This window comes from Tiliqua scincoides, chromosome 1 (assembly GCF_035046505.1).
Source record: "Tiliqua scincoides isolate rTilSci1 chromosome 1, rTilSci1.hap2, whole genome shotgun sequence".
In the NCBI taxonomy this organism is placed as follows: Eukaryota; Metazoa; Chordata; class Lepidosauria; order Squamata; family Scincidae; genus Tiliqua; species Tiliqua scincoides.
Genome location: NC_089821.1, coordinates 296072533 through 296094242, shown reverse-complemented (window position 1 = coordinate 296094242; position 21710 = coordinate 296072533). Strand labels below are relative to the sequence as shown.

Here is a 21710-nt window from a genome sequence, read left to right as displayed (position 1 = left end):
AAGCTGTCATTGTCCTGAGCAGGAATCACCTTGAGGAGGCCTTCACAACTGCTCCCCATTACAGAATACAGTGCATGCCCCAATTTGCACCACTGCATCGGTGCTGGAAAGTTGGTTGGGCTGTTTGATCCACCAAAACAACTTCAGGCTCTAGCTCTTAACTGTTCACATCCCACCTTGGCTTCTCCTATTGACCTGTCACACCTGGCCCTATCCACAAAGCAGGGACGTGTGGTGCAGGTGAGGCAGAACTGCCTCTTCGTTGTCCACAGCTGCCCCACTGGAAAAGCATCCCAGCTGCCCCACCCGCTTATTCCCAAGGAGGCTCTCTTTACACTTGCTTTCTCAGGTGTAAGGAGAACCTCCTCAGGTGTAAGCGGGTGGGGTGGCTGTGGTGCTTTTCCATGGACTACAGTGGGGCAGTTCTGCCTCACCTGCCACCCCTGCACCTCACGTCCCTGCCACAAACCAAGTATTTTTAAATTGCAGGTTGACAGCTCTGGGAGCAAAAAAACTCAAAATAAAATCCATCTTGGAACTCAGCACCCTGGCACTACAGAACCATTTCAGGTGCCCTTTGGCATCTTCAGTGGGTTACCCTCTGCAGACAGCAACCCACCCTGGTGTGTAAGTGGGTGACTCATGTCCAGAGCTACTAGTCCCAAGTTTGAAGTCTAGTGATTTCTCCTCCTTTTCCTCCTCAGGTGGTTTGGGGGGGACGGACTTCTGTTTCAGTCAAGAAGTGGATTAGATTACATCTGCCCATCCATCCCATCCATCTCATAGATATGGTGGGAAATGAGAACCCACATTCTCTTCTTGCCTATCTAGTTCATATACCCAAACCCAGCTTTACCAGATGTCCATAAAATCTGGTACATGTATGTTCAGATGACATGGTTGAGTCTTAATTTTATCTATTCAAACATTATTCCTCTACTTGGACATATTGTGGCATTGAAGGGAGGCAGGTGTACTGGGTGGGTGAGGAGAGGGCATGGGCTCCCATTCCCATCACATATTTGGGATGGATCAAGGGACAGGTATACAGGCGTCCTCCAGTATCCATGGGGGATAGGTTTCTGTTGCTACCATGGATACCTGAAACTGCGGATAGCAGCAAACCCAACTCAAATCTCCCACCCCTACAGTTGCTAGGGGACCGCTATAAGAGGCAACAGTGAGAATGCTAACAGGAAGAGGACAGCAGAGGACTTTCTTTTAGCATTCTCAGTACTGCCTCCAATGGCATTCCTCTAGCAGCAGCTATAAGACTAAGTTCTTGCTGTCTGTTTCCTGTTCCAAAGCGAAGGGAAGCAAAATCTTCCTTTTGCAAAACATTTGCAAACGAGGAGAGGTGAGTCATGATCGTGATGGGGGAGGGCATATGAGAACCACAGATAAGTGAAGTTGCAGATATGGGACCCATAGATATGGGGGGGGGATGCCTGTAATCTCAACTGGCCCTAGGTCTGGTGAATTGTGTGGCTGTGAGACTTCCTTGGCCATTCCTCTTGGCTCAAGATCTGGACCACCACATAATGCAAGTTGGACTTTCCCTGTGTGTATCAGCCACAGAGCCTGATGGGCTCTCCCCACTCCCCACTTGCATTGTACTGTCACTGCACTTGTGACACTCTCACAAGTCACTCTCAATGTCGCCTCTCTCTGCAAGATTGAGATATGACTCACTTGAAACCTTCTTCTGGCAGGACATTGCCAAAGATGTGAAGAGTGGTGAGAAAAGGCTGAGACATCTGGAAGCTCAGTCTACAGGGGTGATCCAAAACACCTCCCCGCTGGGAGCAGAGAAGATAAAGAATGAGCTTGAGGATCTGAAGAAAGCCCTGGAGAAGCTGAAACTGGTGTGCCTTGAGGAAGAGGAGAGGTTGCTGAAGGCCCTTAAGTCCGAAAGTGCCTATCACTCCCAAGCCAGGCTGTTAGAAGCTGAGGTTCAGGAGTTCCGCAAAAGTCTGCAGGCCCTAGGAAACAATTTTGAGCCTGATGACAAAGTGAGAAGCGATGAGGATTTAATTGCTCTCTGGAGAAAGTACATGGTAAGTGCTTATTTGTCAACAGGTGGGGAACAAAGGAAGCTAGACAAATACTGATGCTCAGGAAACCATCAGTGTCCTTACGTTAGCCATGTTCTTCTTCCTTCTTTAGCCTTTTCATCTTTCTTAGGCAGATTGCTGGTTTATAGTCCAGATTGTGTTCCATCAATGGGAGCTAATGGTTAGTAGATGGTGTCATGATTGTCCACCCCCCCCCAATATTTATTAATCAGTGCTTGGAAGAATTGACACCCCTGAAACAAGGGGTGACTCAACTTGAAACGCCACCTGATGTCATCTTGGGTCTGCCACATCTACACTACCAAATAAAACAAAAAATCCTTATCATGTAACTCATGCGATTCCGTGAAACCCGGAAATCCTACATTTCCAGGTTTCATGGCAACATTTGAAGAGGAACATAAGGAGGGGAATGATCTGCTCCTTGCTTGAATGAATGGGAAGGAGATCATTGTGGCTTGCATTGGCAGTAGGTTGAATAAAGGTGGCAGAGGCAGACTCAGGATGAAAAGCATTCCCAGATCTTGGTTTGCTCAGACCCCTTGTGATCTGCACCGATGCAACCCATAACAGGTGGCTGCATGGATGAGCAGGCAGTAAGATGAGGAGCACATGTGAGTGTGCTCATGTGAGAAACAGCAGTTGGTAGTTCAGAAGAGACTGACGGGGGGGGGGAAGAGAGAGAGAGAGATGAGTTTTTAGCTAAAGTAACTGAAACTGGGTGCTGTTTTGGGGTGTTTCCATTCTCTCTAGCAGATTTTCTCCCTTGTAGGAGCACCCAAGAGACTCCATGTTTTCCCTACTTCTGTATATTTGTAAGTAAAGCAAATACTACAGAGGAGCCTTAAGTCTCAGAGAAGCTGCCTTCAGACCATGGGTTCACCTAGTTCGGCCACATCTACACTGACTGGTAGTGGATCTCCAGGTTTTCAGTCCAGCACCTTCCCCAGCCCTACCTAGAGGTGCTAAAGGTTGAACTGGGAACCTTCTGCAGGTCCTCTGCCACTGGGCTACAGTCCTCTCTAGTGCTCTTTGATCCAAAGGAAATGAAAGCTAGTAACCCTGCCCTTGCAAGCTTCTTACTGCTCAGGGAAGTGGGGAGTGACTAGCAAGGCTACATAGAAACAGGGTAATTCAAGTCCTTAATTTATTCTGCTCAGCAGAATATTTGTGTATACGCTAAAGTAGCTCACAACAAGTAAACTGCCTGCTTCCGAAATACAGTCCGAAGCCCAGAACATATAGTGGGAGGATTAATTAGATATATATTTAACGATGACATTTTTTGTGTGTGTTTAAAGGCCACAAGAGCAACTCTTACAGCGGAGGAATCAAAAGCTGAGAGACTGAAGGCTCAACTTAAGGAGTTGTTCAGATTTTCGCAGGACATACAGCCCCTGTCTGAGAGTGTGATATGCGCAATACGGGAATATCAAAGGTATTTTCTGCCAGGGAGGGGCAGGGACGGCCTTACAATGAGGACAGCTGAAATGTTCGAGCAGCATTGTTCTTGGGGCAGCTGAATCCCCCACTCTGCTGTACCACTGCACCTCGCCATTACTCTTTCCGGCTTTGGTCAGCAGCTTCTCCATGGCGGTTTTCTCTAATTCTGCTGTGCTACGCCACTCCTGCAGAGCCTGCCTGTGCACATGTGCTCTGTGGTGACAGCTCTGGGCAGAGCACAGAGTACCTCCAGTACCTGCTTCTCAGTCCGCCAGCCAGTCTCTCTTCTTCTGCCTCCCTCCAAGCCAGCCTGTGCCCACAGTATCTGGTTAGCACTGCCAGCCAGTGGCCGAGTGCCTGTGTGCCAACTGCCAGCTCAGGACAGTGCATGCTGCAATTAGCTTGCATGAGTGGCTCGTTCTCCTCTTCTTCATCCCAGCTAACACCATCTTCTTTGGACCATGCCTGGTTTCAGCACTCTCTCTGCCATGCTCTAGTCAGCTAGTTTGCACCTTGTTCTGAACACTTCAGCAAGCAGAACCAGAGCAAATGGGCTTTGGGGTTGCCTTCCCCTTCTCCCATGGTGACTGTCTTCTCTCCCCTTGAGAAATTGGGGTCCCGTTCCATTTCCTGATATGTGTGCACATGGGGTGCAACTTTCTGTTGGCTCCCAGCCTGAGTGTGGTCTGTGCCCAGAACTGGTAGTCACAAGTTAAATGCAGGCATGCTCTTTAACTTCTGGTTAAAGCCTGCCTACTGCAGCATGAAAAAGCAAGTAAAAGAGCCTGTGGGAGCACTTTTTGGGGGGGGGGGGGCTAGTGGAGTGCTTTTCTTATCTAGGCTGCAATGCTCAGCCATTTTCAGCCAATATCTATAGTTCTAGAAGTTGCTGCCATTTGAGAGACCAGCCCAAAGCCACATAACGGTTAACTGCAGAAGGGATGGCAATCCAGAATGAAGTGTAGATAAAGAGAGAAAGACACACTATACTGCAAGCTTTCCATTTTTACTGCATTTTATCTCTGCTCCCACCCACCCCAACACACAGTGATTAGGGAATAAAGTAGACTTAGGGCCAAATCCTATCCAGCTTTCCAGCCCCAGTGTAGCAGTGCCAGTGGGTTGTGCGCTATAACCTGGAGGGTAGTTACGGAGGCCTCCACAAGGTAAGGGGACGTTTGTTCCCTTGTCTCGGGGCTGCATTATAGCTGCCCTGGCACTGAAAAGTTGGATGGGATTGAGCCCTATATGACTTAAAATTTTCTTGCTTTCCTCCAGTTTCCCTCCCATCAGACTTTTTGTTTCAGTGGCATTCTATTTAACTTTTTTCAGTAGGATTACTTAGGATTAAGCACATTAAGGCACTCCCTTCCCTTTTCTCATAGTGTAAACTGAGTTAAGAAATTTGTATTATCAGCAGTTACTATTGTTTGACGTGTATGAATATAATTTGACTTCTATATTCAGCCAGGGGTCTGAGTTTTTGTAGTTAAAGCAATACATTAAATTCTAATTACTGTAACCAGATTTTCTGCCCATAGAACCCATAGAAATATGGTTTGGCTGAAAGACTATTGGACTGACTGCTTCTTCCTGACACCCTACTTTTCTGTGTTCACAAATATTTTTAGATGTGGCAAAATTAAATCATGTTCTTCAGGAAAAGCTGGGGCACTTGATTCCACTGTTGATGTTGGCAACCTTCAGTCTCGAAAGACTATGGTATTGCGCTCTGAATGGTGGTTCTGGAACAGCGTCTAGTGTGGCTGAAAAGGCCAATTCAGGAGTGACAATCCCTTCCACACTGGGAGCAAGTGTAATCTGTCCCTGGTCAGTCTCCCTGGTCTGTCTCCCTGGCTATGGGCCTTCCTTCTTTGCCTCTTTGCCTCTGTTGGCCAAGTGTCTCTTCAAACTGGGAGACGCCATGCTGCACAGCCTGCCTCCAAGCGGGACGCTCAGAGGCCAAGGTTTCCCATCTGTTGAAATCTGTTGATTCCACTGTATAAACTGGCCATTAATTGCTTTGGGGAACGTTTGCTGCCTGGGCCTCAGGCTTTAACTCTCCACCCTCTGCAGGCTTTAACTCTCCACCCTCGCTATTCCACTCCGCTGATTTTGGCCATCCTATGCCAAGATTCAACTCAATCCCAACGTGTTTACTCACATGTAAATCCCACTGCTTTTACTCGTACTTATTTCTTTCTAATTGTGCTTAGGATTTCAGTTGGAATAAAAGGAAAAATTTCTATAGTCATACTTTTGCAAGTTCACCCAGTAGTAAAGCCCACTGAAGACAGGGTGGAGCCCCATTCGTCCTTCTCTCCAGGCAGCAAAATCTCTTGGGCTGGGCTTGGGGAGGGATAGCAGTTTAAAATAAACTACACCAGGGAATCAGGTGGCTCTGGTAATATGGAAACAATGTAAGAGACAGACTGATTTAGATTCATCCTCCAGCTATAAAAATAGCAAGAAAATGAACTGGATGTACATATTGCATTTGGTGACCTCACAGCTGTCACAAGGAAGAACTCTGAAAGAAAATTTCAAGGCACCCACAACAAGCTGCCAGCCTCCATTGTCAGAAGTCAGTAGGCTATGCCATAAGAACATAAAAAGAACCCCTCTAGTTCAGGCCAATGGCCCATCTAGTCCAGCTTCCTGTATCTTACAGTGGCTCACCAGATGCCTCAAGGAACCCATAACAGAACAAGATACCCGTATGCCATTCCTTTGCACCTGGCATGTCAGTCTACTTCTAAAACCCGTTGGTTGTGTATACCCATGGTTTGTAACCTGTGAGGAACTTTTCATCCATAAATCTGTCCAATCCCCTTTTAAAGGCATATTGCCCAGATGGTATCACCACATCAAGTAGCAAGGAGTTCCACAGATTAATTATATACTGGCCGAAGAAATGTTTTCCACACCACATCAACCGCCTTTGGGGTTTGCCCCCTTCTTTTTACCATGAGACGAAAGCACTGTGCAAGGACATTTTCACGATAGTGGCAAGAGCAGAGTGGAGACAGAGAAGGCAACTTGCTCTCTGCCTTATTTCTTGCATCCTCTTCTTCTTTCTGGATATCTTAAAAATAAGGAGATGGCATGTTGCCTTGGAGGTGGAGCACAAGCACTTACTTGTCCCACTTGCTAGGATTGTACAGGAATTCCCCAGCAGCTCTGTCAGTCACTATTTGTGCAGCTGCACCTAAAATCAGTCTCTGGAATTGGACTGCTATTTATGCTTTCTTTATTTGAAAGTTTTAACACTGTATTTTTCATGCTTGGAGTCAAATATGCAAGTAGCAGCTGCAATCATGAATAGTTACATGATGACATGTGGTCTTTTTCTCCAAGACCTTTTTCCCCAAGGTCTTTCTCTGGGATTTTTTCCCCTCATTTAATTCCCCTCTGGATAGGCCTATCCTCCCTCCTTCTAACAAGAAGTTTTCTGTTTCCTGCTTGTGTTCCATTGGGATAGACAGCAAATCCAGCCTACCAGTCTCTCCTTTCTCTCTGAGTCTTAGCAAAAGACTTCCGCTTCCAGGCTAACTGGAATCAGGAAGCAAACATTGCCAAACCTTTTGCAAACTTGGAGAAAGGAGAACCATCTGGGGGCTAAAACAACTTGGAATTTTGATTGTTGGCTTCCTTACATCCAGGACAGAGTATTGCTGGCAAGCTGATAGAGGTTTGTGTGCATTAAATTGGTCATTTCAGGAGAACCAGCAGTTCAGAGATGCTAAAAGCAAGTCTTGAATTCTTTCCAGTGTGAGACGGCAAGAGTGGAAAGTTTGAAAATATGCCACAGCAGAGATGAAAGATTTTTTCCAGTTTGTTCCAAACACTTTACCTTCTGCTGAAGGGTGGTAACCTCAGAAGATCATGAGGCTAAACCTGAAGGGAGATCAGCAAAGAGGTTAAGAGAACTTACTTTTCCTCCAAAATTACTTTAAGCTCTTAGTTCCGTAAATATTGAAACCTGAATGCCTTTGTTTGGAGGATTATCTTTCCTCTAAGTCACTTGTTTAATTTAGGACTAAATAATAATAATAAAACTTTATTTTTATCCCGCCCTTCTCCCAACGGGACCCAGACTAAATCTGTTTCCCTAATGAAGGTTTATAGAAGATGTTTCTCCAAAGACCCATTAAGGTTGGCAGCTCCTTCTCCCAGACCCCACCTAAATGCAGGGTGGAGCTGAGAAAAGGGTGCTGCCAGCAGGGCTGAAAGAGAAGCCATTTAGAGTGGTATACTAGCCAGGAAAGGTGAAACAGGTCTGATTTTTGCAGCAGGGTGAAAGACAGAGCTTTGTCAAGGTAGGCTCCAGATTAATGTTGCTTTGCTTTAGGGAGACAGATATCTGACTGACTGCTCCTCCATGCGCATCTCCTGTGTTTGTAAATAGACAAGTCTTCAGTCCTCCAACATTGAAAAGGAGACTTAACTCTATAGCTCCGCCCCGGAACTTCTCACTGTTAAGGGAAGAAAGGAAGGGTGTGCAGGACAATACTATTGTCTCAGGGTGATTCCATTCCTTCAGTGCAAGGCCCGGTCAGATGCTGAGTACTACTGGAGGAGGTAGAGAAGAAGTCTCTACCTCTGAGTGATGGCCTCTCCCTAGGAACTCTTTCACAATTTTTGAGCTTTTTTTAAAAGTTAGTTGCACTTTCATTCAATTAAAAGCAATGGAAAAAGACAAAACTTGGACACTGTGTTTTAGTGTCTATTAAGCTGGTGGCTGCTGTTGAACAAGCCTTTTCAGTGGTGGCCCCTGCACTTTGGAACACATTCCCCACTGCAGCACACAGACTTGGGAGTGCAACCCTTTTAAGCATGCATTTAAAGCTGTTCTTTTAAAGTGGTCTTTTTATTGTTGTCTATTGTTGCCATACTTTATGGTGCATTTTCAATTTTCAGTTTGTACCCTGCTTTGAAGATCCCAGCTCAAAACTGGGGTTATACCAACTAAATAATTAGTGTAAAGAAATAACTCCTCTGTGCTGGATTGCGCTCCAAGTTCTATTCCATGGCTTTCAGTGAGACTCAGGCTTACCGACTTTTATTGAATTAGGTCCCTGTGTTCACTACATTTGACTGTTAATCATAGAGCTTACAGATGCATCAGTCTTGGGTGTGCTTGAGAGGTTGTCTGGGAATCCCAGTTCCTGGGCAAGCTTTTTGTAATTCTCCACAGCAGGTGCAGTAGAAAGGAATGTGTTTGGTATATGAAAAAAGGTTTTGTTGCTTGTCTGACTGGAAGAGGCAGCTGCCCGGGGCAAGAAGATGGGGATATATGAAAGAAAGACTGAAGTCCTTTGTGATGAGGGAGCAGAGGCAAACATTTTGTCCTTCAGTGAAAAGAAGAAGCAAGTGTTTTCCCCAAAGGTTTAAGCTTCATAGATTTGTCCTTTGTTTACGTTTACAGCCTGAAGGGGAAAACGTTTAAAATGAGCACGGAGACGGAAACAGAACTGAGGCAGCGCTTTCAGAACCCCCTGCGGGAGTTCCAGCTCTGGAAACCATCAGCACAGAGGCTCCTGGACACCACGGCAAATGTTTCTGATCCGGCCCTGACAGATACTTTCTTGCTTCAAATTGAGGTGACAGCCTGTCTCTGCAGTGTTGGGAAGCTTCAGACTTGTTTGCGCACATGAAACGTTGCTGACTGTGCATTTCGACAGCTGTCAAACACCCCCAGTTTAGAAGGGTTTGATTACGGGGCTGGGGCACTTTCCTTATGAGGAAAGGCTACAGCATTTGGGCCTCTTCAGCCTAGAAAAGAGACGCTTGAGGGGGGACATGATTGAGACATACAAAATTATGCAGGGGATGGACAGAGTGGATAGGGAGATGCTCTTTACACTCTCACATAACACCAGAACCAGGGGACATCCACTAAAATTGAGTGTTGGGTGGGTTAGGACAGACAAAAGAAAATATTTCTTTACTCAGCGTGTGGTCGGTCTGTGGAACTCCTTGCCACAGGATGTGGTGCTGGCGTCTAGCCTAGACGCCTTTAAAAGGGGATTGGACAAGTTTCTGGAGGAAAAATCCATTATGGGGTGCAAGCCATGATGTGTATGCGCAACCTCCTGATTTTAGAAATGGGTTATGTCAGAAGGCCAGATGCAAGGGAGGGCACCAGGATGAGGTCTCTTGTTATCTGGTGTGCTCCCTGGGGCATTTGGTGGGCTGCTGTGAGATACAGGAAGCTGGACTAGATGGGCCTATGGCCTGATCCAGTGGGGCTGTTCTTATGTTCTTATGTTCTTAAGGGTTCTCTGTCACCATAGGAAATGGCATTTATTTTTAACGAGCCAAATGCCTTGCTTAGTGATAGGGGGATTTGGCAAAGACCTCTGAGAAGTACCTTGCATCGCTCTGGCTCTATACATAGCACTACAACTGAGCAAAAATCCCCACCCCCATCTCATTTGCAGGCAATGACTTTGGGAGAGCCATTTCAGTGACGTTTCAGGAGACAGTGAATTCTTTAAAAGTGTGTGTGTGGGGGGGGGGAAGTTTTGGGGTCCTTTAGTGGGGAAGCAGTCTCTTTTCCTTCTCTTAAATATTTTTTTTTTTTTTACTGCCACCACCTATAGACAGTGGTAGTCAAACCCCTCTTGGTGGGTACTTTTTCCACAGAATAAATGCAACAGCTGAGGTATTCTGCAGGGGAAATTGGCATCCGCTAGCTGGGGGCTGCTTGGAGAAGTGCTGCTTCTACCAATGGTCACACAGGGTGTCTCAAAAAAAAATGTACGCACATTTTAATGAGCTCTAATTCATACATGCTTCCTTGTGGAAAACCTGCAACACTCGAACATCTAACAGACCAATTCTATACTTCACTAGCGCTCAAGGCTACAGCGGCTCCAAAATGGCGACCACTGTATTCTGTGGGGCCAGGGAAGCAGTGCCAGTTCTCCTCAGCAATTGATGAGATGTGCAGAACCCTTCCAGCAGACACATCGGTGTATGTCTGCAGATCCCTTAGTCAACAATGTCATTGTATAGATGCCAGTGGGGAACATTAAAGCACTTGGTCTAAGTCATTAATTAATTAACTGGCGGCGCAATCCGAACTTGCTCTGGAACAGGCTGGCCGGCTGACCTGCTCTTCATCCAGTGTGAGTTTCAGGCTGGCCGTGGCCTAGCCCAAGCCAAGGGAAAGTAATTCCCCTTACCTCAGGTAGAGCACAGCAGCCCCAATGGGTATACTTGGATACTTGGTACAAATCCCAGCAGCCCTGGACTGCCCCGGGCTGCCCAGGGATGAGGATAGGATCTGGCATAACTGCCAGATTCTGGCCCCACCTCCTGCTCTCTGCAAGCCTGCCACCCACCCTCCCCATACCCTGGAACATGTCCTCCCTGCCCTCCCTACACCTTCTCCCAGACCCCTGCACTGGTGCAGCATCACCTTACCTGTCTCCATCAGTGCAGAGACTGGATTCGGCCTCTGTGGTGAGGCAAACATGCTTTACGGCATGATTGCAACCCTCCCAGGCTGGCACAAGTGACTTGTGCCGGCCGAGTGCGCATTTATGATTGCTCTCTGGGCAAAGCAACTGCTTCTGTGTACACCATATGTAGCATACATGTGAATTATAGCAAAAGAAATTTGACACTATAAAGTATGTGTACATTTTCTTGAGACACCCTGTATATTTGCTCAGTGCAGCAGAATGTATTGTATATTCTACATTGTCATGTGCAAGGCAGATTAATGACCCAACCCTAAATGTATGTTCGGGCAGTATAATCACATTCCAACTATTGCAAAAGCGACAACACTGGAGAGTTCAGCTTGGCTGCTGCCAGAAGTGGCAAGCATACCAAGTCCACATGGAGTGCATACAAAGTCCACATGGGGTGCTAACCAGGTTTTGGGGGGTTTCACTGTTGAAGTGCGTGGGCTGAGGTTGCCCTCTCAATCATATCCAACATGTATTGACAGCTGTGCATTTTACAGTGGGCAGGTAGCCCTTCAGGGAAACATACATATGCCATTAATGACCTTCCGATTGAGGAACTCCTCCTAGGAGCTTGCAAGGAACCCTGGGATTCCTCAGAACAGTTTGAAAACCATTGCAATGGGTGGTTTTTTTTCTCCCCTGTAGGCATTTCTGGCAGAAAACTCCCATTTTAAGGAACAGCTTTTGATGTTACAGCTGAAAAAAGATTTCCTGGACAGTATCTTTGATGAGGAGAGGGCAAAGTCTCTCTTGGCTGAGACAGCTGATGCCGTAAAGGAAACAGAATACATACAGAAAGGTCTGCTTCAAAGGAAAAGCAGGTTACAGGTAAGCCAGTAGATAAGTTCTGGATTTTTAGATCCAATTCCTCAATTATTTGGATGATGATATATTTAGACATCTGTGTTGTGCGTTGGGCTGAATGGAGAAGGCAATCAGACCAATAAGATTAGCATGAAAGTTGTTTGTTCTCTCTCTTTCTTTAGGCTTTAGTGTCTCAACATAAAGACTTTGATGCCGTCTTTGAACCTTTGCAGACGAAATTGTCAGCTGTCAGGGTCAAGTTAGATGCAGAGAAGGAACCGTTGCCTGATCTGGTGGGCAAAGAAGCCCGGCTGCAGAGGCTACAGGTAAGCCACATTGTTCATTTCCAGGTATGTCATCAGGACAATTTTGTATTAATACAGTACCGTCAATATATGTGAGGCCTTACAGAATAATGTGATCAAGAAAACCATAGTGCTGTAGTGGTTAGAGTGTTGGACACAGACAAGAAGACATGGCTCAAACACCTACTCAGCCATTAAGTTAATGGGGTGAACTCGGGCTAGTCTCTCTTCCCAGTTTGGACTTCCAGACTAGGCTGTTATGAAGACAAAAAGAAAGAGGAGTTAAGTTCATTTTCCTGAACTTTTGGAACGAAAGATGGTGGTGGTAAAAATGAAATAAATAAGTTAAAAATAAGAACCAAAAACTAAACATTCTAAATTGTGCCTTATCTCTCTTGCAGAGACTTCCTTTAAATGCTTCCTTTCTTATTTTATTTTAAGTTGCACTCCTGCGCTAATATAGTAATGTATAACAGGGTCATACATGGGTGTGACCATGTGTAAATCTGGGGTTTAAAAAAATCCTCTTAAATCCCTTCCTAGGCCCCTGAAGCAAAACAAAAGACTAAGAGCCCTAATCCTGCCATGCTATCCCTATCTCTGCCATGCTATCCCAGCCATGTTCAGGAGGCTGCATTGTTATGTTATGCTTTTTATTGGGGGGGGGGGAATCAGGAGGTCTGGGAGAAGTAAGGAACACCAACTACATATCTGGTATAAGTCCAAGAGGAGAAAAGGAGAGGGCTGGGTTCAAAATGCGGGGATAGGATTGTGGTGCACTGAGGACCATGCAGCAGCCAGGAAGGTAAGTAAAGTTTTTCATTTCTTACCTCTTCTGGTCAGCCTGGTCAACTGATCAGCACACAGGATATAGTGGATGATGTGCTGGTGGCCCTGCACCCTGCATGGTGGTCCAGGATAGGATTGGGCTGTTGATACTGGAAGTAAACCAGAAGTGTCCCTTTTGATGTAACTAAGAGGTGGCCCAATCTAGTTTAGGACTGTGATGTGTGTGTGGAGGGAGGATTTGCACTCCACCCCCCAAATGCCATTTACCCATTAAAATCCTGTCCCCCTGTTACATCCTCCATCACATCTGCATCAACCCTATTATAATTTATTAGTAGTAGTAGTATTATAAGTTCTCCTCCTTCCTAGCACATGATATAGATTTTTGTATAGGATAACATGTTGACTCCTTGGGTAGCATCTGACACCTGCAATATATCCTCATGTTCTTCTCTAGATTGTTCAAGAAGAGATGGCAGAGTGTGGCATTCAGTTGGAAGAACTGGAAAAGCTTGTTCATTCTGACCCAGGGAGGATGCATAAACTAAAGCAGCTTTCTTCTGACTACCAAATGCTGAAGAGGTCACTAGAGGTAACTCAAGCTTTGGTGATAGATAGATAGATAGATAGATAGATAGATAGATAGATAGATAGATAGATAGATAGATAGATAGATAGATAGATAGATAGATAGATAGATAGATAGAGTGAGTGAGTGAGTGAGTGAGTGAGTGAGTGAGTGAGTGAGTGAGTGAGTGAGTGAGTGAGTGAGTGAGTGAGTGAGTGAGTGAGTGAGTGAGTGAGTGAGTGAGTGAGTGAGTGAGTGAGTGAGTGAGTGAGTGAGTGAGTGAGTGAGTGAGTTAGTGAGTTAGTTAGTTAGTTAGTTAGTTAGTTAGTTAGTTAGTTAGTTAGTTAGTTAGTTAGTTAGTTAGTTAGTTAGTTAGTTAGTTAGTTAGTTAGTTAGTTAGTTAGTTAGTTAGTTAGTTAGTTAGTTAGTTAGTTTTGAATTGTTGCTTGATGTCCTCTTATTATTTTCAGCAAGGCATGGGACCTAGTTCCTGCTACTCTGTTTGCCCCCCTCACCTTGTGCCAGACCTGATAAAAGGAGTTCTGCTCCCTTTCACAGGGTTCCAAAACAAAGGAAGGCTGCAGTGCAGCTAGTGAGAATGTGCAGGCACTCATTGAACCAGATTGTCTCCTGCGCACTGCATTTTGCTAGCCAGAATGGCTCCATCGCTGAATGGGAAGGGCCGCTTACATGGTGGGTTGGGGTGCCTACAGTACTTACTGTCCCCCCCCCAGTTATGCTATTGTGCTGGGTGATGGGAGAGGCCAGAGCACACTTTCTCCTTGCAATTGACAGTTGGAACAGAGCGTTCCTATGAAAATCCTTTTTAAAAAATGAGCAATCTCTCTTCGATGCTGTGAAGCTGCTGGTGCCGGAGGGCAAAAATCCTTATTTTTTCCCCATAGCTTTACCTTTTCTTCATTGCTTCAGGGGGTCGATCAGGCCGCTCTATATTATTGCACAGAGAATCTCGGTGCTAGATCATCAGGACAGCTTATTGCGGGAGGATTATTATAACAGTTAAAACTGAATGGCCCCACTGCCAGCAAGGTTATATTAGGAATCAGTTGTGCCTCAAGTGATTTGTTGGTGGGGAATAAAGCTGAGAAATTCACTTCCAGAAGAAACAAGTGTGCAACATTATTTTCATTTGATGGGCCAGCCTAAATCTAAAGACGATAAAGCTCAATGCTGTAAAATGGGCCAGGTGGCTGTTAGCATAACTGTTGGGCAGAACATTTTTGAAAGCATCACTACAAAGGCAGATCTGCTTTTCAACAAACATATGCACATTCCCAAGCCCTCGGACCACCTTGGACCAGGCCCTGATGTATTGCCATATGTCTAACCCCCCCCCCATTAAAAAAAAAGTCCTGGGTGCCCCACCCCCATCTTGCTTTTCTCATCATTGGCAGCAGTGCTTCATCTGCCATCACCCCCTGCCCCAGCCTGAAGCCCTCCCCTGCTTTCTCCCAACTTCAGCAGTCTTCTTGTTTCGCCACCACCTCTCCTGGTCACTCCTGATCCTGCACTCTGGAAAGAGTGAAAAAGAGTGGCAGGGCAAGGGGACCAGCAAAAAGGATATGAGAGGGAAAAGCAGATGAAGTGCCACCGCTGAACAGAGTGGGAGTTCATTAAGGGGCCACTCCTGTCATCTGGCTTTTGGGAGCCTCCAGGTCCCATTGATGGGCCAGCCTTGCATATACTGCATGCTGATTTGGCCATGTTGGGTTGTGAAGCAACAGCCTCAGAATGGTAGTCCCAGCTGTGACCACTGTATTGCATGGCAATGCCCATTGCAATGCTCAACCATCATCACCAAGTGGGAGGATGCTCTGAAGCTGCCCTTGATAACATTCTCAGCTTTCAGAGGCTACTAGTTGTCCAGTCACTGTGTGTAGCCCACTGATTTTACACAGCCTTCAGAATCTTTTGTTAGTGACTCCTCAGACTCTGACCCTAATTCGGCAGGTCTTTTCTTTTCGTTTTTGTTTTCTTTTTAAAATTAAATACATTTACATAGGACATTAATCATAGGAAAACAAAATATTACAGGGTACATTAAAAACAATCTTCCACCATACATAGTGTTATACCAGTTTTGCGCATTTAAGAACCTCATGCCTTAGAGCAGCTAGTCATGGAGCCCACCAGAGGACAGGTGACTCTGGATTTAAGAGCATTTGTTAAATACTCTACTACAGTTCTCTTCCTTTGATCTCTACTCCTCATTCACTTCTTTGCACAGAGCATTCTCAGTGTTGATATTGTCTACACAACTGCAGCTGGATAAGACTGCCATGCGGCTTGAGGCTATTCCTTGAGCTGAATGAGCACACTCAAGCCCTCAGTAAAAACTTTTTTCAGATATGATTACGATTTGTAACTGGCATTAGTCTTTGGTTCTAGGACACATGAGCATAGTCGCACAAAAGGAATGAACATTTTTCATAGCCTGCATCCTACACACTTGAATAATGCATTTCCATGCATAAAGCACCACCGTGTGGCCAGATTTGAAGATGCAAGGTTGGAAACATTTTATGCTCATAAAAGTAGGGCCAATTCACATAATTCCTTGAGCTGCTTTTTAGCCCCAATGGGAGGGATAGTGTGTGTTTTAGGGCACTGCTCACATGGGCTGATGGTGAGGCGTAGCAGACCTGACTAGCACTCTGTGTGATGAGAGTATCTGTCCCCAAATATTCTTCAGAATCCTTAGCACCATGCAAAGGGTTTCAAGGCAAGCACCATTATATTGGGGGAATGGGATTTCTTCAGTAGCTGAAGCAATATGAAAAGGTTTCCTGATTTGGAACATTTGAAAACCACAATCCTACTGTAGCATTTGCTCTTGTACCAGAACAATAAAACTTCTGTTTTGTCATGTTTCATTGCTGATGTCACTTGGTTCTTCTGGGTGCTGTTTTTCTATTTAGAATATGTTGGCCCAGAGTAAGCAGCACGTTCAAGAACATTGGACATTTAATGACAAATTCTCAGACCTCCAGCAGTGGCTTCTGGTGATCAGAAAAAAGCTGGAATCCTATAAGGATGCCAATGGGGAATGGAAAACGAACAATAGGGCTGCAGAATTGGAGGTAAGGAACATTTATTCCCCTGTGGTGCCATTGATGAGTGTGCAATAGGTGGATATGTGGACGTGGAAACTTACAGCCCAGCTGTGTTTAAGATTCACAGGATCTTCTGGAACACTTAGGAACTTGATATTGGTGACTACTAGGTATTAATACTGGGTACTAGAACTTAATGTGTATATTATATTAGGGCCCAAAACCTAACCCACTTTCTAGCACTGACACAGCTGTGCCAATGGGGCATAAGCAGCATCCTGCAGTTGGTGGCACTCACGGAGGCCTCCTCAAGGTAAGGGAATGTTTGTTCCCTTACCTCAGAGCTGCATTGCCCTTACCTCGGTGCTAGAAAGTTGATTAGGATTGTGCCCTAAGTATATAATAGTTATACTAACAGCATGTTTTGACAGTATTTTAAAAATGGAATCATGCAGTTGGAAGGTATCAGTAACCTTAAAAAGAACAAAAAACCCTAAAATGCTGTTATTAGAATGTACAGAGAAAATTTATTTCTTCAAAAACATTTTGAGTTGCAGTCCTTGTCAAGAACCATAAAAACAAAGGTAACCTGGAGATAAAAGAGAAACACAAGCAGCTCAAATTAATGCCACTAATTGAGGGAGGGAATACTTGATGGGAAGCATGTTGTTTTCAAGGTTGTCTTGTACATTTTCTGTGGGCATCTCATGGGCCCCTAAAGGAAGCAGGATGCTGGAGTTGATGAAGTTTTGGTTTGATCCAGCAGAGCCCTTCTCAGGTTTAGAGTTTCTAGATTTCTATTTCCAAATGAACCACCTGCAAATAATTGCATAAATATTCTTGTCATATCTGCGTCATTGTCCATTTTTGCTTACTAAAAGACAAAGGCCCCAGCTCAGAGTGAGCTTAAATCTGATTGAAATCAATGGGACAAGTTAGTCCTGGCTATCTTAAGACCAATAGGTCTCAACAATGTTTAAGAATGGCTAACTTTCTCTGAACTGGGATTAACAGCCCCATCCGATTGGGCGTTAGCACTGGTGGGGCAAGCGTTCCACCAGCGCTAACTGCTGAAAAGCGCTGTAAAATGCTTTCCAGCATTGCATTCAATAGCATGCTAACAGAACGCCAGCAAGAAGGCTGGAGCATTCAGGTGTTCATCGTTGGTTCTCCTGCCACCTGCCAGAGCAGGTACATCAGCAGGACAGGCCTAAAGGGGTAGAGAGGGTGAAATGGGGAAGGCAGGGAAGAAACTGGGTGGGGAGGGGCATGTAATGGGGCAGGAAGGCTGTGAAAGGGGGTGGATCCGGTGCAATGGTGCACGCCAGATACTATCCTTCTTTCCTGCAAGCCTCTCTACCCCCTTCCTCTCCTTAGACTTGCGCTAGTGAAATCACCCACTGCAGGTCCCAGTGTGGAGTGGAAGGCTTACAGAGATGTAAGGGGATTTAAATCCCCTTTCTCCTCTGAAGCCTCCTGATCTCTACCTCCCCACCCACTGGATACAGCACACTTATTTTTGGTGCAGGTGCACCAGTGGGGGAAGGGAATAGGATTGTTCTCTAAAATAGCTTCTCAGTGTGTTGGCAACCTTCAGTCTCGGAAGACTCTGGTATCGCGCTCTGGATGGTGGTTCTGGCACAGCATCTAGTGTGGCTGAAAAGGCCAATTCGGGAGTGACAATCCCTTCCGCACCGGGAGCAAGTGCAGTCTGTCCCTGGTCTGTCTCCCTGGCTATGGGCCTTCCTTCTTTGCCTCTTTGCCTCAGACTGTTGGCCAAGTGTCTCTTCAAACTGCGAAAGGCTATGCTGCACAGCCTGCCTCCAAGCGGGCCGCTCAGAGGCCAGGTTTTCCCACTTGTTGAGGTCCACTCCTAAGGCCTTCAGATCCCTCTTGAAGATAGCTTCAAGAGGCTTGAAAATAGCTTCAATAAACACATAATATGCCCACACAGAGAAAATGGCTTCCAAACATGAATTCTCTTGGGCCTCATGCACATATTGAGGGTTGAAGCGATAAGATAGCCCAGCTACTGTTAGTTAATACTATTGACCAGAGTTACATGATGAACATGGATCTGTTACCAAACCGTTGCCAAAGCTACAATTGTCTAATGTGTGTGTGTGTGTGTGTGCCTGTGGGTGCTTTTCCTGTGTCTTTCAGAGACTGCAAATGGAGTTTCCCGATAAAGAGGTCCAGTTACACCTTGTTGAAGCCCATGGGCAGTTGGTGGTGGAAAACTCTTCATCAGAAGGGGCTATGCACATCCAGGCTGAACTGAAGAAGCTGAAGGGATCGTTAAAGTTGCTTGAGGACATGATGTCAAGGTAAACAATTATGTAGGGTCAGTTCAAGGCTGCTCCCAGTTTTGCCCTAGAACTGGCCAGGAAGGAGGCAGATAAAAGAACAAGGGAAGAATGCAGCAGGATCATCCCATGATTAGATTGTAATCCCCTCACTTCCTCAATACTTTGCAAGGTAAATGCAGCATCTCCTGTCTACGGCCTGCCCATACTTGTCGTGCAGTGCTTGACAATAGAGCGGTGGCTTCAGAAACAACCAAAGTGGGTTCTTGCGCAATTCCACAAGTAGCTACACGACAGTGCCATGGTATTTTTAGTTTGGAAAAACTGGAATAGACATCTCAGTCATAAAGGATCCAATAATAACTGCATGTCTCTTCATGCATCTGTGGAGGCCTACAACTGAGATAATTCCTCTTTCATAGGTCCTCTTCTTTTTCCTGAGTGGAAAATGGTTTCCATTCTCACTTCTCATAAACTTGAATTACTTCCCAGATTCAACTTTTCTGCTTCAGCTCCAAGACTTCTCCATATGAAGTTAAGCGTTATTTCTAGATCCTTCCAGCTGTTGCTATAGCTGTTTCTGCGGGAAAAGCAGCTGAATAATACCTCTAAGTCCTGGCAAGTCACTGAGGGCTTCTGGGATTTTGACCTTTTGCCTTCTCCTCTATATTCGTAAATTCCTGGCAGTTGTACATTTTCTTCTCTTGCCCAGATTTTTCCCTCGAACTAAGTAGTTCTTTCACTAGGTGCAACTGGTGGGGAAATTCATTCCCACCTCCTGGGCCTGCCAGGTTTCCTCATCAGCCTTGGGTTGTAGCCATTTCCTACTCACGGCTGCAAACTCTCTGTTAGAACAATCCCCCTGAAAGTAACAATCCATTAAAAATGGCCTTAAATGGCAAGACCACGTACAGGGAAAGTGAATAAAATCTGTTGGCAGGCGCCCCTTTCCCCTTGTCACAGTATCTTTTACAGCTCTTTATGTCCCATGATGCTGCTGAACTAAAGTTACAGAGTACAACCTGGAATATGGTGTTTTAGTTGTTTGGAAAAGTCAAAGAAGCCCTGTCTGGACTGGCCCGACTATGAGGCATAGTGAATCCCCCCACCTCAGTCATTGGGAGGGGTGATGGATAGTGCAGGCTCCAGGCTTTGACAAAGTGACAGATTCTGTCCCACCTCCCATCACCATCATTTCATGTCTCTTAGATAAGCGGGAGTCTTCAAGATGGTTCCAGCATCCTTAAGCAGCTGGTAAGGTTTACCTGTCTGGGCCATCTGAGTTAGGGCCCAATCCTGAACAGTGTGCGCTGGCTTACCACCGGTGCTAGCCCAATGCTGGCTGGTGCTGGGCTACCGCCGGGTGGCCACCAGAGCTCTGCTGCTCAGCAGTCGCACAGACCGCCGAGCAGTGGAGAGGTAAGTGGTGGCTTGGGGGTGGGGGGTGGGTAGGAGGTGTCTTCGGGGGAGGGGGGAGGCAGGGAGAGGGTAGGCATTAGAAATGGATTGTTTTTATTCTAAATTGGTTTTCTTACATCTATTCTCAGTGTTTGTTTTCACAAAATCCTCTTTTTGGCATTAAAAGTGGATTGTCTTTATTTGAAATTGGTTTTCTCACATGTATTATGACTCCGGCTCATTCAGCTTTAATGAACTGTTTTGCCGCTAAGAGTGAGGACAGGCTCCATACAAAATACCATGGAATTCTTGGGCCATGTTCCTTAAGGAGCCAGGCTTTTTTCTTGTTCCTTCATGGATCTAAGCATTTTGGAGCAGTTTATTTTGGAAGTGGTGCTGTTTCATTTTCCCATCCTGCCAAAGCAGTTGCCGTCTTTGCAGTTTGAACAAGAGCAAGTATCTTTGTTACAATTTTTGACCTATTCCATGTTACTACCTTTTTTTTTCTGATGACAACAGACTGACTTAGCCAAGCAACATTTGGCTCATTCACAAGATATAAGCCACACTCCAACACAGTGTTCAGGCCATTGAAATCTTCAGTGCACTTAATTCTGTTTGGGTTGTGGCCAAGGAATGAAACAGGGAACCTGCGTATTTACCAATATTCTGTGTGTATTATAAAGTAATAATTTATTGCAAGTATTTTAAAGTAACACATTTTTTGTTCTAATTTTGGTTATTTTAAAGTCTCCTCACAAAGATCCATCCAAACAGGACGACAACAGATGAGGGCAAGAAAATAACCGTTTTGGGCAAGGCATCAGGGAAGGGATTTGCCTTTCACTCTATAGATGATCTACACTCCCAGGTGAGAAAAGTATTTGAGTTGTGTTTTTTCTGTAACTCATAGTTAGAGCTGCAGGGGTTGAGAGGGCGCACTCACAGGGGCACTGTGGGATGTCCCCAGTGGCCCCTCCTGCCTGTTCTCCTGGATGCTGCCATTTTCGATCTTGCAAAATCTCACAAGATTTGGGCACCTCCATGTTATGAGATTTTGTGAGATCCCAGATGACAGTGCCCAACTGAGCCAGGAAGAAGAGGCTGTGGGGGCACTATGTCCTTGGTAAGTTTGGGATCTACTAGTATATAGGCATAATGAGAACAATGAGAGAACTGCTTGCTGTGGAAAATATTTCTTGAATGACAGCTTACTTAGCCCTACCAATCTTCCCTTGTAATCCATGGAGCATGGGGAGCAACAGTGTGTATTTAAGAGCAGAATAGATGGTGGTGAGATCTCGCAGGCCTGCCTGACACCATGTGCAAACTCAACAATTTTCATTCATTCATTCATTCATTCATTTGTTCTTTCGTTCTTTTTGTCAAATTTTCTATCCTGCTCTTAAGGCACCACACAACAGGAAAAGCATCCAGCACAAAATAGATAACATCTAAAATACTGAA

General features: G+C 45.4%; 1 protein-coding gene and 1 long non-coding RNA gene across 2 annotated transcripts in view; one reads left to right on the top strand and one right to left on the bottom strand.

Moving 5' to 3' along the window:
• The window catches only part of SYNE3 (spectrin repeat containing nuclear envelope family member 3), a 92206-nt gene that overhangs the window by 50222 nt on the left and 20274 nt on the right, over positions 1 to 21710 (top strand). Inside the window, exons 7-15 of the mRNA XM_066628665.1 lie at positions 1713 to 2057; positions 3377 to 3513; positions 8947 to 9121; positions 11645 to 11827; positions 11986 to 12129; positions 13355 to 13489; positions 16405 to 16566; positions 18703 to 18866; positions 20994 to 21114. Coding sequence (XP_066484762.1) covers positions 1713 to 2057; positions 3377 to 3513; positions 8947 to 9121; positions 11645 to 11827; positions 11986 to 12129; positions 13355 to 13489; positions 16405 to 16566; positions 18703 to 18866; positions 20994 to 21114 — 1566 coding nt within the window. The remainder of the gene's footprint in view (positions 1 to 1712; positions 2058 to 3376; positions 3514 to 8946; positions 9122 to 11644; positions 11828 to 11985; positions 12130 to 13354; positions 13490 to 16404; positions 16567 to 18702; positions 18867 to 20993; positions 21115 to 21710) is intronic.
• Positions 17294 to 21710, bottom strand: part of LOC136651923 (uncharacterized) — a 64414-nt gene continuing 59997 nt past the window's right edge. Inside the window, exon 3 of the long non-coding RNA XR_010794550.1 lies at positions 17294 to 17355. This is a non-coding gene — a long non-coding RNA (uncharacterized lncRNA). The remainder of the gene's footprint in view (positions 17356 to 21710) is intronic.